Here is a 14,640-nt window from a genome sequence, read left to right as displayed (position 1 = left end):
AGACTCATGCTGTCCACCGGTATGTTTCATTTGCAATTTTAATTGCTTATCAGAGAAAGAGAGGTGATGACAGCATTGGAGACCAGAATATTTCATCCCCTCGCACCCATAAAGCCTCTTCTCACTTTCATCTCCTGGGATGTTTCAAGTTATGCAGTGGGACATGTGCAGAGAGCAAACTGCAGCTATTTGGAAGTAAGAGACTGTTCCGGGAACCTCTGCCACATCAAAGATTTCTCCCTGCCATACACCCTGCCCCCACCCTTTGTCTCTGCAGCAATGTTTTTCTAGCACGAACCCTTCACGCTATAGACCAGTGTACAAAGGTTTTTTTGTTTCTTTCTTTCTTTCTTTTTTTTTTTTTTTTACAAAAACAGAAAAGCAAGAATTTCCTTTTTTTTTTTTTTTTTTTTTTTGTAACATTATCCACAAAAGTTTACAAAATAGCCTTGAAATCAAGCTCTTGGGTTATGGGATCCAATCGGCTTTTCATGGCGGAATCCAGCCAGAGTCACAAAGACGTCACTAGCCAGTTAAGAGATACAGCAGCAGCAGCATCCTTGTTTCCTTAGCCCAATTGTCCTCTTCCCCCCTCCCCCCTCTGTTCCTTGAGGTGGTTGTGGGTGAGCGAATAAGGGGGCTGGCAGGTTTGAGTCGTGGTTACCTATGGCTGTACACACACAAAAAGTCCCAAAGGGAAAGGCCTTTGTGTATTTCCAAGACAGGGACCATCCAGCTAGCGGACTAACAGCTGGGCTGCCGGGGGCTTGGTGTCATCTGTGGTTCTACAGTATGGCTGTTCTTGCTCATGCTCTCTGCTCTGGGCATTGCCTTTCATTGTCCCTGTCTGTGCTGAAGATTCACTCAAGAACCTTTCCCCCAGTAACAGCAGGTTGTCTGTAAGAGAAACAATCTGTTTGGACAAATGTTGATGGGTGACTTGGGCGGGGCATGGGGGCAGAGGGGCACCGCAAGGCCTGAATGTTGGCCATGTCCCGCTCCACTTGCCATGCTGCTTTGTTTGTCAGTCAAGTCTTCTTTTTATTTTTGGTAAAAAATAGTTTCACTTGCCTTCTCCCCGACCCCCGGAACCGCCACCCCATCTCCACGCCCCTCCAAAGAGTTGACCTTCAAGAGTCCAGCGGCGTTGCTTGCACCTCCACGGCTAGGAGCTTCTCCCCAGGCCTCCCCTGATCCCAGTGTTTGACGAAAGGAGGGTAGACCACGCGCACCGAGGACGAGCCCGGGTACCATGGCAGGCAGCGCAGGAGCAGTTTCCCAGGCTGCGGCCTGTAGGAACCAAAGCCATAGTGGCCTACCAGGCTGACTGAAAGCAACAAGATGCAGAGGGCCAGCACCGTCAAGACACTCTGCCCGCTCTCCAGGTACCCATAGCCGTAGCCAGCCTCTTTAGTCCTGGCATTCACACAGGCCACCTTGGACTGCAAGTTTACGAAGGCCACGTGAAGGCAGGCCCAGTACTCTGTGCCCTGGTGGAGCCGGGTGATGTTATACAGGTGGGTGCCCGCAGGGATCCGGGCCACGTTGGTCACATCCAAACTGGAGCTGAAGGAGAAGCTGGACCAGGTGAGATTGGAGGAGATTGTGTTGAGGTGGGGCTTCCAGGTGACAAGGATATGGTAAGCCTGGACTTCCTTCACCAGGAGCTCCAGGTTGTCCACGCTGAGAGGGAAGGAGCTGTTGACCATCAGGCTGATGCTCTTGGTGTCAGCACCAATGAGGTTATGGGCCACGCAGGTATAAAGCCCGGCCTCCTGTGCAGTTATCTTGTGAATTTCCAGTGTCCCTTCAGGGTGCACCTTGTACCTCCCGTCCTCCAAGTAAGGGATCAGCTTGACCCCAGAAGGTGTGACCCAGTAGATCTCTGGTTCCGGTTCCGCCAGGGCCCTACAATGCAGTGAGATGTTCTCGCCGTCTGCCACCTCCAAGTGGGAGGGGAAACTCTTGGTGGAGATGAGAGGCAGGCACCGGTCGGTCATTTCCCGGAAGGGAACATCCCGGATGTGCCTCCTCTTCAGGTCCGGGGGTTCGGCGCACAGTGTGGACTGGGGCTCGATGAAGCGGATATGGTTCTCGGTGCTGTTGACCCAGCGGATGACGCAGTCACAGCGTATGGGGTTGCTGTGGATGCTGATCTCCTGCAGGTTGGGCAGGGAGTCTACCGTCTGCTTATGCAAGGCACTTAGGGCGTTGTTGTTGAGCATCAGGGTCTCCATTTGGGGCAGGTGATGGAAAGCGCTAGGGTGGATGAAGGACAGCTTGGGATTGTTGGTCACGTCCAGTTTGGTCAGCTCGGGGAGGTTGATCAAGGCAAACTTGTCTATGGAAACCAGCTCCTCCATGTTGTTAAGTCCCAGCTCCTTGAGGTGTAGCATATTCATGAAGTCACTTTGCCTGATCCTCTGCAAAGGGTTTTTGTTCAGATCCAGGAACTTAAGGCCAGGGACTTGCTGCAACGCCCGCTTGGGGACATTCACCAGCTTGTTGTCATAGAAAGACAGACTCTCCAGGCTTCTCAGCCCTTCCAGGGCGAAATCTGAGATCTCCCTCAGGTTCATCCCAGCCAGAACCAAGCTCCTCAGATTCGACAGAGGCCTGAAGTTCATATCCAAGATAGCATCCACCTTGTTGCCTCCAATCATGAGGATCTCCAGGTTGGGGAGCACCTGGAACCAGCGGCTGTCAACAGTCCTCAAGAGATTAGAGTTGAGGTGGAGCCGAAGGAGGTTACTGAGGCCTGAGAAGGCCTGCGGAGAAATCCTACGCAGCTGGTTGTGGTTCAGATACAGCTCCTGGAGGTTGGCCAGGCCAGAGAAGCTGTTATCGGACAACTCAGCCAGCTGGTTCTCTTCAAGATGGAGGCTCAGCAGCTGGGGCATGTTCTTCAGACTGAAGTCCCAGATGTCAGAGAAGCTGTTCTGCGACAGGTCCAGCTCCGTCAGGTTTTTCAGATAGTCCAGTTCACTCTGGTCCACCCTGGCGATGTGGTTGCTTTGCAAGAGCAGGGTCTGTGTCCCCTCTGGCAAGCTCTCCGGCACCGTGGAGATGAACAAGTCATTGCAGTCCACGGTGGCAGCCTCCCTGTACACAGACCTGGGCGTGTACCAGGGCCGGATCTGACACACACACTGCAGTGGGCATTTCACCTTCCAGGGCACTACAGGGATGGCTGTGGCAGTTGCCACACAGATGAGAAGCAAGTTCATTTGAAAGTGTCTCATTTTCAACTGGCAAGACCGACTTCCTTCCTGGGCAAAAACTTTCACAGGGCACATCCAGAACTTGGCACAGGAAGAGGGAGAGGTGGAAATAGGACCCACACACACAGAAAACCCCTGCCCCAAGCCTCTTCCACCATTCACGGGTGTTCCCTGCAGCGTTATTGTTCCTGTTGAAGGCTGCACAGCTCGGCCTTCCCTGTAGAAGAGGTCATAATGCTCTGGGCAGCGCTTGCTCCTTTAATCGGAATTTCTCCTTTTCTTCCTCCCAAGGTGATTCATTTTTTCACTCTGCTGCATTTTTGAGGTTTCCTCTCAAGGTCGTTCCTGAAAGAGCCCAAGGAACAGGTCACGTTAGAGGAGAACCGCGCAAGTGGCAAACAAAGCAAGACAGAGAAATATAGATTAATCCGGCACCCGCAGTAATGAGAGGAGTGTAGGTCTTGTGGTCAGGAGCTCTGGCTTCAGCTACAGACTCCTTGTGTGACAAGGTATTTAACCGCTCGGTGCCTCACCAGCTATAAAATGGGGCTGAAAATATTTCCTTTCTCCCATCCTTTGTCTCTCTATTTAGGTTGTGAACTCCTTGGGGCAGGGATTGTCTCTTACCGTCTGAATGTACAGCACCTTGCACAATGGGGCCATGATCTCAGAGGCCTCTAGATGCTACTGTAATATAAATAACAATAACCCATTTCTTTATCTGGCTCAACCGAAAACTAGAGAGAGATCAAACCAAGACTTCGGAACCCAGCATCCTCCCGTCTTTCAGATCCTGTTCCAGATTTGGTGTCTGACCCCCAGAACGAACCAAGCCTCTGGATCTCCATGCCTCCTGAACTTTGGGAACCTTTAAACACCTGGGCCCATCTCTGCACAGAACTAAGGGGTTAAAATGAAGCCAAGGGATTTCAGAATCAGTGTCTCCAATTAGGGCAAATCGTGAGTGTGTTATATGAGTAAAATAATCCAAGAATTTTGGAAGGGATATTAATCCTCAAGCTTCAAGGCATAAACCATCTAACGGGGCCAGGAATTAACATCCCCTGGGTGCTAGTATCCCATCATCCTAAAGGATCTCTGGCATTTTTCTATGAATCAGCTGGTACTGGCTACTGCCAGAGACAAGATAGGCCCCAGGTCTGATCCAGTCTGGCAGTTTTTATGTGCGGCATAGTTTATGCAGGTTTTTACAAGGGGTTGAAAGAATTAATGTATCTGTGGTGGTATTCAGTGATCACTCAGTGCTTAAGGGGTTTGCAAGAGCTCTTTTTTACTCTGTGCCCAGTACCAGCCAGCTGTGCATAACAAGAGCTGCACAGCGCCCTGCCCAGAACCTGTCTGGGAAGCTCAGCCCTTAAAACACAGTCCCCAATACCACAGCTGAGGAATACGCTGGGAGCCACATGAAAGTGATGAGTGACCATGGGGATGGGGGCAGGGATTGGGGAGCCACACAGGGCCTGAATTCTTGATCACAGCAAAAGTCTACTGGCATGAAACCAAAGGTAAAAGAATCTCCACAGAGAGTGATCCAGAGATTCCTTTGCTCATTCTCTCTCCCTGTAGGGAAAAAAACCGGAAGCCTAAATATTATCAGAGGAGTAGCCTCTTTTGCTGAGGGGGAATGGGGAAGATGAGCAGCAGTAGGGTTGGGGGTGGGTGGGTGAGGGACTAGCCCTGTTCTCACAGTGCTCGCCACGGCAATTCTAGCAGATGGGAAAGGGAAAGCCAGAGGAGGGAAATGGAGGCAACAGAAGCAGAAAAGGGGAATGCGAGAAAGGAGGATGATCGGGTGGCTAAGGGTTTGTCCACACAGCAAAAACAACAACCACCCCAATGCAGCAAGTCTCAGACAGGGTGAACTGATTCGGGCTTGCGCTATAGGGCTGGAAATAGCCTTGTAAATGTTTCTGCTGGGCTTGAGCCCGGGCTCTGAAACTCAATGACGGGGGATGATCTTGGAGCCTGGGATCCAGCCCGAACATCTACACTGCCTGCCATTGTTAGCTCCGCAGCCTGTGCTGCATGAGCCCGAGGCAGTTGAGCTGGGCTCTGAGCCTCATTGCCAAGGGTCTTTTTTGCTGTGTAGACATACCCCACAGCATGGGTCTGGGGAGATCTGGATTCAGTTCCCAGCGGCCACAGACTCCCTTCCCCAGACACTTGGCAAATCCCTTCCCTTCTTTACGTCTCATCGCTGTGAAATGGGGTAATGATTCTTCCCTCCCACGTGGGGATGCTGTGAGGATACATTTAATGTCTGGGAGATGCTCAGTTATGACAGTAATGGGGTCAGCTAAGTACCAAGATAAAAGAAAAAGAGCTGCATAGAAATCGTAAATTCAAAATGCTTTGAGGTCCTTGGATGAAAGGTGCAAAGTATCATTACATGGTAGAATTGTTCCTACAGCCAGGGCGTCCAGATCATATTCTGTACAGGATGCTGAATCCAACCTGAGACCATGTTACAAACCTAGAGCAAGGTACCTTTCCGGGGCGGGGTGGGGGAGGGGGGGCACCTAACTTTCCACCAGTTTTGGTGTCCCATGCACAATAGGTCACGGTTGGATTTACCCCCGAGAAAAACCCCAAACAGAGAAAGCAGGGTGAAGAGAGAGGTTTGCACCTTTGAGTCGAGTTGCTCAAAGAAACACGGGAACTGTTGTGCGTCCTGCACCAAGCTACAGCGACCCAGTGCAGGGGTAGCAGCTCCATTGCATATCAGTGCTCCACAGGCTCCGGTTTGGGAAGCATTGGTCTTTTAGGAGCTTGCATCTGACTGTTCCCACACTACAGGGAATTGAACTTTCCTCTGCAATGGGTGGGCCAGCCAAACTGGGCACTCATCTGCACCGCCAGCCTTTCATTGTTTCCTTAGCCGGTGGGAGTGTGACAGCTGCATACCCTGCGAATCCTTAGATGGGGAGACATCTCATGGTCTTTCTGTTCCCCCTCCCCTGGGGTCTGGGCTCTCAACTTGGTTATTTAGGCTGCTCACTCCTTGCCATTGATTTTCCTGCAGGCAACTGCTGTGGGAGTGGAGAGCTCTGGCTGTGAGCCAGTGGCTACAGCAGGACTCTGTACTATTCTTTGTCAGAGTATTAACATACTAAGGGAGTGGGTAAGAGACACCCCTTGTGACTGTGGAGATGCCTGACAGACACAAACACTAGAAAGGAATAAAGGGAAGACAGCGTCTGAGTAGCAGTGATATTCCAGGTTCCTGGCCTCCTAAGGGGCTCAGGTGTTCATGCAAGTAGATGGCAAGGGGTTCGACTATATTTTCAACTCCTATTATTTTCCCCAGTTATCAGATACTACGGTGATGAGCGCTGTATAGAAACCTACGTAGAACAGACTAGTACGTTCTTATCAAATACACTGTGCATGCATGAAAGCTGTAAGCAGCCATTTAAGAAATACAGCATAGAAGGGCAGGAGATGTACGATCTGGATCCAGATCTGGATTCTGTAACCCATCCCTTCACATTTTGGGAGATGGAAAGCGGTTCAGATCTGGGGGGGTTGGGCATGAGCTTCTCTCTAAAACTCACTCACATGATTGCAAGATGGGCCTGTTTTCACAGGGTTTGAAATGCATTGTGGTATATTATTGTCTCTCTCTGTCTCCGTACAGACTGACACTTTTGTTATCGGCTTGATCCAGTGTTGACTTCAGTGGGCATTGGGCCAGGCCTGATCTATCTGTGCATTCAGACCATGTACCCAAGCACCTTATGAAATTATTAAAACCGTACGTAGGGCTTACAATCAATCCTTACTTTCCTTTTCTGTCCCCTACTCTTGGGACAAGTAGGATCACCTACACCTTCACTGCTCTTATCCTTCTCGTCATGTACCCAAGGGGAACTTTTTCTTAAAAAGGGAAACCCCAGGCCTTTAAGTTTGCTGCGAGCAATCACAATGCCGTGTGTTTCTCACTCTCCAAACACAGATTCCCAACTTGCTGCTAAGGAGTTGGTATGTGGATGTCTCCACCCCATACCTCCTGCACTACCAAGTACTAGAACTACCATGGGGGAGCTTTGGGAACGCTGTGCATTTGTCATTGCTACATCACTCCTTGCATGGAAAGTACATTGTGTGACATACCATATCACACATTTTAAGTACCTAAAAATTAGGCATATTAGATAGCTCAGGCAAATGGTGGTGGTCTGTAAAGCCAGTGTTTGGGGCAAGGACTGTCTCTCACTCAGTGTATATACAGAATGGGGGTTTGATCCTGGATGGGGCCTCTAGGTGCTACCATAGCACCTAGAATAAGCACTGGAATAAATTGCCTAGGGAGGTTGTAGAATCTCCATCACTGGGGATTTTTAAGAGCAGCTTAGACAAACCCCTGTCATACTTAGTCCTGCCATGAGCACAGGGGACTGGACTAGATGACCTCTCGAGGTCCCTTCCAGTCCTACAATTCTATAATATAAATAAATAATAGTGAAATAGAGTGCTATGAAACAGAAACCAATCTCAAAGGAGTTCACTAGCCAGGGATTAGTCCCCGGTCCCTTTTCTAAGCACCTCTTTTCTTTAGCGTCTCCATTAAGTCAAATTGCTAAATCCATAACATGAATTGACCAGGCCATATGCTGTGTTGGTGCTAATGATGAGTGACAGACAGGGAATCACTAATAACGAGTGGTAGGCAGAGGATGAATAACAGTGAGTGACAGATGTCATTTTGCAGGTTTGATTGCTACAGAGTTTGGCTTCTTTGCAGGGAAGCTGTCCATTTGAGATTTCTTTGGGTGTGTGACATCCCCACCAACTCCTCCTACAAGAGTTCAGATGAGCAGTGAGGGCTTCCCTCAGGGTTTGTCTGGAGCAGTGCCATGTTGGAGGAGACTCATTTTTCTGTCCAGAAATGGCAACCTGATGTGATTTCCCCATCTTTAATAGAGCTCAACCCCTGTGTCCCACTGGGATCCCAGACAGAGATGACTTTGCCCCAGGACTATCAGAGATTCTACTGAAGAGAATATCTGTCTCTAGAATGGACTGATTATGCCAAGTGTCGAGAGTTGTCAATAACATTTCCTTGGGAGGAGCGGGACCCACCCCTTCGCTGTTTTAATTTAACCATGGCCCCCAATCCTGCAGTGAGCTTCTCTTTGCAGACTCGTGCACCTGCCAAGAGCCCCACTGACACTAAAACAGGGGTCCAGCCGCCTGTATTTCCTATTCTATAATTTCTTACTTCATGTTCATCACCATAGTATCAAGGAGATACTCTACGCTAGACCATCCGCATGCCAGCTACTGTTTTCAGGAGCATGCCCTGCAAAGCCCTATCACATCCCCTCCTTTGCCTCCTCTCTTGGTTTCCTGAGAAAGCACGTGTGTTGAAAGGGGGGAAATGAAGGAATAGAGCACAGCACCTCACTTCTCTTTGCCCTAGAGCTACCCCAAGCGAAGGAGGGGAGAATTTTTGTGAGATCCTCTGATTGGAAGCATTGGCCCTGCTCAGAGAGCTAAAGAAAAACACCTATTTCATCTTGAGGTAATATGGGGATGAAAGAGAGTTGCAGTTAAACTAAACCAACACCATTTCACTAACCCCTGTATCAACAGTTCTTAGCTACTCCTACCACTAACCACAGTCCCTTGGCTCCAGGGACTGGGCGGTGTCTCTTTATAAAGGCATCTGACTGGTCACTCCAAAGTGATCCCAGGTGTGGCCCATTCTCCCTCTAGTCAGAAGCTCTAACTGGGTTCCTCAGTGGTTATCCAATGCTCCTGTGTAGGAGCAAGACAATTATTAACCCTCTCTGGGCTGGATGCGATCCTGGACCCTGCATCTTGCTCCAGTCCCCGTTCATTATCCAGACTAATGACTGTTGGGGTTTTTATGTCAAAATAATGTGGTTCTTTTCTCATTAAAAAAGAAATACAAACAGTTTCCAATCTTAACTAAACTGATATAAGCCACTCATGGGTTTGCATCAGTTTAGAAAATCCAATGCAAGGAATATCAGTGCAACCGTCTCATGTAGACAAGCCCGTAGTTCTTTAGCTCAAGCTGGAGAGACTCATGCTTTATCTCTGGGAATCCTGGGCTCAGGCCTTGATGACAGCCAAGGTGAGGGTTGTTACATGTATGCAGCAGCTAATGCATTGTGGGTGCTACTGCAATCCATAAGTAACAATCTGACCATCTCCTTCTCCATATTTTGTGGTTTCAGAGAAAACAGGACCCAGAAGCAAAACCAACCTTGGTGTTCGATCAGGGGCGGCGAGTTTTATGGGCCCGGGGTGCCCATGCTCCAGCAAATTCAGGGCCTGGGGGCCCAGCTCCACCAATGTTCACGGCCAGGTCTTTTCCCCAGCCCGGCCTGCTGCCCTGCGCGCCTCCCCGGCCCTGCTTGCTGCCCCCGTGCACCTCCCTTAGAGCATCCCTGCCGGCGCCCTGGGCAGCGGGCGGCTGCCCTGCCACTCTGCGCTGCGCTCCCTCGCCGGCCGCTGCCGGCTACAAAAGGGAGTGGCACCGGCGGCAGGCTGAGGTGGTGGTGCAGCTGCTGTCTGCAGAGGGAGGAGGTGCACACGTGATGGCAGCTTTCCTCCCCCACATCCCCCGGCACCCACCACAGGGGAGGCGAGGGGGCTTCCTGGACCTGAGAGGGGCCTGGCCCCTAGGAGCACGTGAAGTGACGATGCCAGGTGTGGGGGAAAGGGCTGGGGGCATTTGGAGTCCTCCTCTCTAGCCCCAGCCTGGGGCAGCCTGCCTGCACCCAAACCCTCAGCCCCAGCCCTGAGCCCCCTCCTGCACTGTGAACCCCTCATCCCCCGCCCCACCCCGCAGCCCTCACCCCCGCACCCAAACCCTCTGCCCTAGCTCTGAGTCCCTCCCACACCCCAAACCCCTCATCCCCAGCCCCACCCAAGAGCCCTCACCCCCAGCCAGAGCCCTCATCCCCCCCCACATTGTGCAATATAGGGAAACTGTTAAACACTTACAGTTTCCAGTCCATTTTTACATTATTTAAAAAAATATGTATCAGCTTACAAAGCAGGTGTGTGGGTGGGTGTTGGGGAGAGACAGGACTTGGACCTGTTCTGGGCATCACCAAAAAGTATACAGACCTGCTGCCCCTGTCTTCGATTTGCAAAAACCTGACCAACAAAGTGCTACAAAACAAATCATACCCATTCCTGTGGCTTCTCCCCATCTCAGAAAACCTCACGCTCCAGAAAACAAAGCAAACAGGAGCAAGAAGGAAGGTTTCTCCAAAGGCTGCCGTGGTTTACAGCTCCCCTACTCTCCCTATAAAAGTCTTCCAAGCAAAGTTTATTCAGCATTGACTCACTCTGGTCTCTGCACCAGAACTGATCCTTTGCACTTTCCTGCTTGTCTGCTGCGAGGGCATCAGCTTTTAAACTGTCTCCCACAAAAGCAGCATTAAAGGAGGAGAAGGCTGCATTGATTTTTACATCTTTCCTTATGGACCCTCATCTTTCTTTTAAAACCCATGGGCATTTCTGCTGTTGTAAATCTCTCAGGCCATTGAAAATACTATAGAATTCTTTCCTCTTTACAATAATAATATGGAAGGACTATTTGATTTCCTCAAGGTTGTGAAAAAGGACCTAGAAAAAGGACCTAGCATCAGCTTCTGGCCTATGGAGTCAAAAGCCTTTCTGTTGACACCATTTCCGGCTCAGTACCTGTTAGATTTTTTTTTTTAATTATTTTTCACATGGCATGTAATTAGACTGTGGAACTCCTTGCCACAGGGAGTCATTGAGGTCAAGAATTTAGCCAGAATCAAAAAAGAGATTGGATATGTATATGGATAACAAAAATATACTGGGATATTACAGTGAATGCTAAGTCTTCGTCTGGAGTATTACATTTTGCATATTAAACCTCATGCTTCAGGATTTAAGTCATTTTCTAACTAGTAGAGATTAGGAGGAGACCAAACATGGGGATAAAATTTCTTCTTAACTCTGCAACATGTTCTCATCAGACACAGCAGGTGAGAGCAAGTGTTCACACTAGCAGTGTTGTTAAACTCATTAGTGGCATGCCTGTTTATCTAGTGAGATGATTGTTGAAGTGTTTAACACTTTACCAGGCACTCTGGATGATGATAATTGCTTACATTTATCTAGCACTTTTCACTCAGACTTTCACACTCTCACTTTCTCTCAACACACCCACACACATGAAATATCCCCACCTTGCTTGATGCTATTTCCTCATGTCATCATTCATGGCTCTGATTCTCCTCCCACTTACATGAAGTCAATCGGGAATAGTTAATCCGCTTTAAATTTGCATCCTACCTTATTCCGGAATAACTTTCATGTGCAGACAAGCCCTTACCCTGGTAAAAATCCATTGACTTCCACGGCATCACTGCTGAGTTAAGCCCCAACTCAGCAAACCATTTATGCACATTCTTAAAATTAAGTTTGTGCTTAAATCCGGTTGAAATCATTAGGATTTAAGCACATGCTTAATGCTTGGCTGAACAATTGGGGCTTAGTGCTTGCGTCAGAGAGCAGAAGCAGACGCTAGATTTCACTTGCCAATGAACTAAGGACACTTCCAGGCAGTTGCTGTGTAATTGCACATAGCAGCATCAGGGCAGGAAGTCACGCCAGGTGCTGCATCCAGTTGAAAATGCAAGAAGAATTTAGGGAGGCAAAATGGGGTTGGGGAGAACCTTAGTTCCCCATCTCCCAACGTTTCCTCTTTACTTAAGAAGCACAGGACGGTCTGGACAGAAGCTGTGTCATTGTTACCAATCCCAACACTCCATGGGAAATCTCTGCAGTTTTCTGGGGACTCCTAATCTCCAGAGGGGTTGGATGCTAAAACAGGATGGAGCCTGGCCCCCACCATGCAGTTACACTAGGATTGAGGGACAGGGTCAGATCTCCACTTTCCGAGAAACTTAAAAACAAAGTCCTTCCCAATTAACCCTCAGCCTGCTCCATCGAATATGTTTGGGTCCAGTCCCTGTCTGAGATCAATAACCCATCCATGGCAGCGCGAGATTTGGAATCAGTGTTCTATAAGGAGAGACTTGGACGAAGTGTCGGAGGCTGCATCTTACTCCTCTTCCATGAGTCTCATTAGAGCTGGGCAAATAATAGATTTCTCAGTTCACCAGCCATTCCGATAAATAAATAACATGTTTCAGATCAACCCCTGAAACCAAAAATTGTGGGAATTTTTGTCAAATTGAAAAGTTTAAAAAATTATGTTTCATTTCAATTTTGATCATTTTAAATTTTTTAAAAATTGTAGATAATATTGAAGGACATTTCTAAACAAAAAATCACTTCAAAGCGAAAAATTGTGATATTCCAATTTGAAAATGTCAAAACAATTATTTCAGTTTTTTCAGATTTTTTTTTTGAGGGAGGGGCTTTCACCCAGAACAATCGGGCGAAGTCAACATGACTTAGCAAAACTTTCAGGGTTGCTGAATCTGCATTTTTTTTGCCAAAAATATTTCAGATGAAAATTTTCACCCAGCTGTAGGTCTCATCTCGCATATGAGCCACCTAGCCCCTGCACTTCCTCCATGTCCAGAAGGAACCCAGTACTGAGGGCAAGAGGAGATTGGAGGGGAATTTAAGCTGAGGAAGCATGTGGTAAAGAGCAAGGTCTGTTGGGAAGGAGATATTTTCACGCAAGAAACTGATGGAAGAAGCACCATTGGTTGGGACATTGGCAAGCAGAGACGGTAGCAGAGAATAACCTTCCCCGTCCAATTTCCTAGGAACAACAGTGTACTGGTCCCCAGGCACCTGGATAGATGTTCTAATATGTCTTTTCTATTGTTAGTTTTATGAAACATCATTCCATTAACACGTACATAGAGAACATGCATCTAACCCACTGCAGGGAGCATGGCCGGCTCCAGTCACCAGCCCACCAAGCATGTGCTTGGGGCAGCACCTGGAGGGGGGCGGTGCGGCGCGGCGCTCCGGCCCGAGAGCGGGGCCACGACTGGGCTCGCCACCCTCCCTGCGGCGCTCTGGCCGCCGGGATGAGCGGAGCCGCGGCAGGCTCGCCGCCCTTCTCCCAGCGCTCCGGCCGCCGGGGAGAGCGGAGCCGCGGCAGGCTCGCTGCCCTCCCCCCGGCGCTCTGGCCGATTGGGGAGAGCGGGGCCCCGGCCGGGCTCTCCGCCCTCCTTCTGGCGCTCCGGCCACCAGAGGCGCCGCGGCGGGCTCTCCGCCCTCCCCCCGGCACTCCGGCGGGGAGAGCGGGCCCGTGGCTGGGCTCGGCGCCCTCCCCTGCCGCACTCCCGGGGGGAGGGGGGGGGGAACGGCGGGAGGCTTTTTTGCCTCGGGCGGCAAAAAAGCCAGAGCCGGCCCTGGAAGGGAGGTAAACAAGGGATTGAAACTTGCCTCTGTAGTACTGAACGCGGGAGCCTCTGCCACATGAGATAAAGCACTAACTTGCACAGGCGCTAACGGTAGTAGGCTTTCATCTTGTTACATTGCCCAGCCACAAGAACAGGATGCAACACACACTGTGCACATGGATTGCATGTGCATTTTCTTTTTTTCTGACTTTCTTTCCCCTCCCCTGTGCTGTCTTCCTATTCGAATGCATGGAGGGGGACATTAAGAGTCCCAGCATAGGACCGTAGGCAGCTCTTTCTCCCATTGTTCTCCCACTTGTCCCTGGTCTTTAAAGTCCAAACGTGAGGGATTGTTAACTACTTGAGGCCATATTTCTCCCCTTTGTTGAGTGCCGTGGAGAAGGTGGTCTTGGTAAAGCTCTATCGAATACTGTCTCCAGAGACTATAAAGCATTAGGCCATAGGGATTCATGGCCTTGCTCTCTCGCCTGCCCTAAATTGATCAGATAAACACTTGTTTAGCAGCGCGGGCAGGAAAAGCTTACAAGCAGTTAGGCTTTTATCATCTGTAAACCTACTAAGTTCCCCCACCGCCCTGTGACAGAGCAAAGCAGAAGGGCTGCCTCTGCCCCACAGTACTGGGGCAGCACTGATTCCAGTTAGCACTTCCCAGGGAGCTTGGATAAAAGGTTGTGGCGTGGGTCCGGGCACTTACACCAGCAATGTCAGGGTAATAGGGAGTGCAGGCCTGGCTCCAGGCAGGAGCTGCAGATTTTGGGAGTTTCATTAACATACACGGTGCATAGTCCTAACAGTTCAGTGCACCTTGTTAAACCCTCACCACTGTGCATCTGTGAGTCTCCAGGTATTTTTAGTCCCTGGGCTTGGCACACTCAGGTCTCTCTAACAATTCGGATGATAGTTACTGATTCAGGTGGCTGTTTTGGTTAGTTAGGGGTTCTGTAAGAGTCCTTTTTTCATGCCACCATGCGGTTACCCCTGCATACCCTACAACAATCCCTGCACCCTCCTATACCCCATGCGCCAGCATC

At 49.7% G+C, this 14,640-nt stretch overlaps 1 protein-coding gene across 1 annotated transcript in view; it reads right to left on the bottom strand.

The window, feature by feature from the left end:
* Positions 1 to 656: 656 nt before the first annotated feature.
* The window catches only part of LRRN2 (leucine rich repeat neuronal 2), a 101,301-nt gene continuing 87,317 nt past the window's right edge, over positions 657 to 14,640 (bottom strand). Inside the window, exon 2 of the mRNA XM_054024807.1 lies at positions 657 to 3,566. Within this exon, the coding sequence (XP_053880782.1) occupies positions 1,131 to 3,296 (2,166 nt within the window). The 5' untranslated portion in view covers positions 3,297 to 3,566 and the 3' untranslated portion in view covers positions 657 to 1,130. The remainder of the gene's footprint in view (positions 3,567 to 14,640) is intronic.

The sequence above is a fragment of the Malaclemys terrapin genome, chromosome 4 (genome assembly GCF_027887155.1).
Source record: "Malaclemys terrapin pileata isolate rMalTer1 chromosome 4, rMalTer1.hap1, whole genome shotgun sequence".
NCBI classification, from domain to species: Eukaryota; Metazoa; Chordata; order Testudines; family Emydidae; genus Malaclemys; species Malaclemys terrapin.
The sequence above is the reverse complement of the archived record's forward strand: the minus strand, read 5'-3'. Positions and strand labels throughout refer to the sequence as shown.